Genomic DNA, 5,260 nt, shown 5'->3' with positions numbered 1-5,260 from the left:
ACTAACACGCGATGAACACAAACTAACACGCGATGAACACAAACTAACACGCGACGAACACAAACTAAGATGAGAAGAACTGACTAATCACTAAAAGAACAATGCTAAACAGCTAACTGAAATGATAAACCACAAACATAAATTTTACCCATAATCCCTCCCTGAGGCCAAGTGACCGGCAGTCATACACAATGAACCAATGAGGTAGTTTCATTGAGTCACGAGGACCCACCCCCTAAGAGAGACATGTATTGATGAAACTACCAAAGAAAATCTGACTAATGAAAAGTCCAAACAGGTCACAGTCGAACCAATGAAACGAGGAGTGGAGGAGAGAACGGGGGGGGGGGGGGGTATGCCCTCCTAGGGCTGGTCGATGTATCGCGAGATTTTCTATTAGGCTTTATCGCAACCATCGAGTATTATTAGACTTGAAATTTTGTGTAGTTCTTTTTCTCCCGTCTGCGCCTCCAACGGCACTCCTCCCCCACCTCCTGCTTGGGGAGTCTACAAGTAAACGGAGAGAGGAGAGGAATGTGCAAAAAGACAAACAATGGCTGTTATTTGGAGATGGTTTGGATTTAAATTGTCAGATGAGCAGCAGAAAAATGTTTTTCTGTAGACGATGCTGAAAACAAGTCCTGACAAAGGTCAGAAGTACGAATCTTCTTCATCATTCCAAACAGCGCTACAAGTTAGAAGCTGCAGCGCCGACTGTGTTTTCAGCCTCCTTTCCTGAAACAGACCACGGGTCAAAACTCGTTTATTAGCCGTGCTGTGCTTTATGAGAGGAACAGTGTGAGGTGGTGCGACATTAATAAATCTGCAGCTTATCATAGAGCAGACACGGTCAGCTAACAAGACGGCTAAAGTTAGCCGTCTTGTTAGCTGACTGCGTCTTTAGCGATGCTTCACGTGCTGCTTCACACACGCTTACTAACGTTGTGAAGCGGTGCACCTGAAGAGGATTATTATTTAATATATGAACGGTAAATAGTTTATTTTTTAGACATTTAGTAGTTACAGCTGTTAATAAATGTGCCTGTGTGACAACTGGGACAAAGCTTCGGCTCAGAAATATATTTTTGTTGTTACTTTATGGAAAGAAAAATTATTAATTCATTCAACCTTTATTTATACAGGTTAGTCTCATTGATCCGTGGGACTCATTTACAAGAGAGACCTGTTTTTAACAAATGATGACAACAGTAGACAATCATCAAAGAAAGCGTTTGAATTGAAAAAATAAAAGGAAGAAAATTATATTAAAAACAAAAACGGCTACATTTTAAAGCGATGTAAAATACTAAAAACAGGAACATGTCTGCATTGGTTGGTGCCATGAGCTTAGCAGATGTTTGAATATTGAGATATATATCGTATATCACGATTTATCTTAAGAATATCGAGATATTAATTTTGATCCATATCGTGCAGCCCTATCCCCCCCCCCCCGTGTGTTAAACAGTAAAATAACGTCACAGTGACCCACCCCTCCAAAGGGACGTGTACTGGGTGAGCACCTGGCTGTGACAAAGCTAAATGTTTTTGGCAGCAGGAAGCTCCTCCCACTCCAACACAAAAAATCCATAAATTATCCGCAGCATTGTTTAAGCCACAGGTCAAAGCCTGTGAAAAAGTAGCGGCTTGTATTCTGGAAACGACGGCGTGTTCAGATCAGAACCTGAACCTGAAGTCCTGTTCGGTTCGTCACTCAGGAGCCTTTTCACCTGCTCTGCTACCTGATCTTGATTTGAACCTCCTTCCTTTTTCTTCTAGACTCCGATGAGGAACTGGACGACAAACACGAGCCGGAGAAGGGTCTGATTCAGAACGTGACGTAACGGGTGACAGCAGGCCTCGGCTCGTTGTAAAGATCTGTCCTTCCCGAAGCCGTTTTGTTTTCAGCCTCCTGCTGAAGATGGAAGTTTTCTGCTCCTCTTGTGCTTCTGAGAGAAACTTCTGCCTTAAACAGTCTGAAGTTGTGAATTTTAATTCAGGCGTCTTTGTACGTTCACGTCACTTTCTTAAAGTTCAGTCATCTGCACGCTCAGACTGGAGAAGTGCTGCCTGAGAGGCCATTTTAGTGTCATGACCTCTGGTTTTAGCTCGTTGTTCACACATGGACCTTCTAAGGGAATTCATTTTATACACGAATGCACTTAAAGTTTGGTCAAATTTAAAAAGCCAATACTTTTTTTTTTTTTAAAGATTCTTTTAAGTGTTCAAACAATTCAAACTATTGCATTTTTTGACAGTTTAATGTCTTATATTACTTTGTTGTTTTGTATTTAGTGTAAAGTTCCTGCTCAGACTCTGAGGTATAATGAAGAATTGTGTGGACCAGTTTGTAGGAAAGAAACCGATCTCATTATTGTCTTTGACTACTTTAAAGCGTACAACAAGCATCGAGGTATCCTGCATGGAGCATTATAGAATTAGTTGAAAACAAAGCTGAGAAAATGAGCCACAAATGTTTATTTACACCTGAAGGTTTCTGCACTGGTGGAACGTGAAGTTCACACGTATTTGTTCACATCTTCATGCATGCCTTGAAAAACAACGCGTCTCGTTTTCAAGAGACACGCCTGTAAATTTGAATCATTAAAATGTGAAACCTTGTTTTTCTCCCAAACGTTACTTTGTGTTAACTCCGTTCAGCTCTTAGATATTAACAGGGTACGAACTGCAGAACAAAACGTTTTAAATATGCAGAACATGCATGTTGAGTTACACCATTTTATAAATGGAAATCGACATTTCAAACCTTTAAAACCAGATTTATTGGAAAAAAGTCATTTTCTAAGATTTTGCAAAGGTTTTATGGAGATATTCGCCAAGAAGTTTCCAATCAAACTAGTTTCATAATTTTTATTCTTAAGTTTTTACCAGTTATAGCTAGAAACATATTTAAACAAGAATTTGAAATTGTGCATTTATTAACCTCTAAACAAATCATGCACGTTACTCAAAATTCCCTCGTTTTAATTCCCTCCTGTACTTTAACGAATGTGGAAATTTGGCACTTCATCAGGTTATTTGCTTTTTAAAATGAGTTGGAAATATACTTTTATTTATTTTTCTGGCTTAGTTCTAACAATAATAAAAAAATGAAAGTTTTAAATGTGATTTTTATCTCACCTGTAAACTAAACATGTATAAAGAAGTGTCTAAAGACAACATATCATTTAAACAGTAGTGTTTAAAAAAATTAATGTATTACAGAACTAACGGGGCCAAAAGGTCAAGAAATAAAAATTTAGCATATTTTAACTTGCATTTAGAATATGTGATTTAAAGTAACTGAATTATCCACAAAATTAAATGTTTTGGGATGTTGAGAGCTGAACAGAAATGAGGCCTGAAGAAGTTTCCAATAAAACAAGACGCCGCGGCGCTGAAACAAATCACAAACCACCACACTGTGTAATACTACTTTATTGTTCCGTCACGTGTTCATTGAGAAGGTGAAGAATCCAAGGCAGCTGGAACCAGTGTGCCCACAGAGCTGCGCTTGGTCTCCCAGCAGAAAGTTAAAACCTCTGACCTGCTTCAGTCAGCGCCAACACGCGTCTGTCGTTTTCCATCGCCGCCATTCTACGTCAAAACCATCTTTGGTTCACAGGAAGTGAAGAGCAGGAGCTGAAGCTCGAATGTGACCAGTCAGAAAAACCTGAACCTAAACGTGTGCTCGTGGCCTCGTGCACGGAGGACGGCTGGGTTCTGTTTTCATTCAGATTTACTGAAACGGCATCGAGTCGTCTCCCCACGACACGAAAACGTTTAAACTGAACGTTCAGCCGCATTTTTACACCCGAGACGTTCACAAACTTGTCTGAAAACATTTGGCTCAACGCAGACGAGAAGACACAAAAACTGAACAAGAGGCTCTTAACAGTTTCTGGTTATTTAATTTTAAACGTTTTCACGTGAGCGGTAAAACAACGTGAAGCAAATCCACCGGCAGGAAATGTTCAGCAGGTCAATCCTTTCATCTCACAGAACATCTGGATTCATGAAAGATTTCAATTAATACCATTAATTATTTTTAGCTGAGCGCACCAATACTGTCGTTTTACCTGTTAACAGCAAAAATACTGAATTCATTCACAGCCGTTTATCTGAACTTCAAAGTGCAAAACATCAGAATAATTAAAGATCGTCTCGTTTCTGATTTCATCGATTAGAAAAACAACTGGCTGGTTTAACGTTAAACAGAAATCCAGCTTCAGAGTAAAATACTTAAAAATGATAACGAAAGAAAACCAGCTATGAATTATTTCTTTATTGTGACCGTGCTCGACTGTAAATGAGAAGCAGCGGTGAACTGCTCCACTCGAGGCGGCTTGCGTTAAATTAGCTTCTTTTATAAGAAGTCTGGGCCTTCTGAGGCTTATTTTTTACTGCGCAACATGCACGACAAAATGAGATAATTTTTTTCATCTTTTCTCAGAGATGATGTCACATTTTCCAGTGTTTTTTTAAACACAAAAATAATCAGATTAATGAAGCAGGTTTGAAGGAAAGTGCAGATAACCCTGACAAACATTTTTGGTCTTTTCTTGTTGCCTGTCTTCACGTGCTGTTCCTTGTCTGTCCAGCAGGGGTCCCCAGAGAGCTGCAGCTCGTTCCTTTTTTTTTAATCTTATTTTTAGTTCAGATGTTCAGGATAAATTAAGGTGCAGGAAACAACATTACTGCCTGTCAGGGAGGCTGAAGCTGCAGGAGATTATTTATACTGCAGAAAGTACTGTATACTATTATACTGCTGAGAAAAATACTCTACTGTCCTTACAGCTCACCAGATGATCTAGTAAAACTTTGTTTTATCAGATAATTTAAAAACTTTGTGATTCATCTGATTTGATTTTCCTCTAACAGCAGTTTTAGCGGAATAAAGTTTAAACTAAAGGAGACTGGTGCTGATTAAATATTAATTACGTATTAAAAATGACATTTTTAAAATAAGATTTTAAGCCTAAATTTCCTTCTTAAAAAAAAAAAGTCCTGATATGAAAGAAATATTAAGAGAAGTCATGGAGCTCAGAGGTGATGGTGAAATCTGATTTAAATATTTTATGAGATGTTCAAAGTAGAGCTCGAATTACACTTTAGTAGAGCTCAAATTAATCTTTTTAGTAGAGCTCAAGTTAATCTTTAGAGCTCAAATTAAGCTTTAGTAGAGCTCAGATTAAACTTTAGAGCTCAGACTAAACTTTAGTAGAGCTCAAAATAAACTTTAGTAAAGCTCAGACTAAAC

General features: G+C 38.4%; 1 protein-coding gene across 1 annotated transcript in view; it reads left to right on the top strand.

The window, feature by feature from the left end:
• The window catches only part of stard3nl (STARD3 N-terminal like), an 11,988-nt gene extending 9,776 nt beyond the window's left edge, over positions 1-2,212 (top strand). Inside the window, exon 7 of the mRNA XM_037682438.1 lies at positions 1,780-2,212. Within this exon, the coding sequence (XP_037538366.1) occupies positions 1,780-1,844 (65 nt within the window). The 3' untranslated portion in view covers positions 1,845-2,212. The remainder of the gene's footprint in view (positions 1-1,779) is intronic.
• The last annotated feature ends 3,048 nt before the right edge of the window (positions 2,213-5,260 follow it).

Source organism: Nematolebias whitei, chromosome 9 (genome assembly GCF_014905685.2).
Source record: "Nematolebias whitei isolate Nwh7 chromosome 9, NemWhi1, whole genome shotgun sequence".
In the NCBI taxonomy this organism is placed as follows: Eukaryota; Metazoa; Chordata; class Actinopteri; order Cyprinodontiformes; family Rivulidae; genus Nematolebias; species Nematolebias whitei.
The sequence above is the reverse complement of the archived record's forward strand: the minus strand, read 5'-3'. Positions and strand labels throughout refer to the sequence as shown.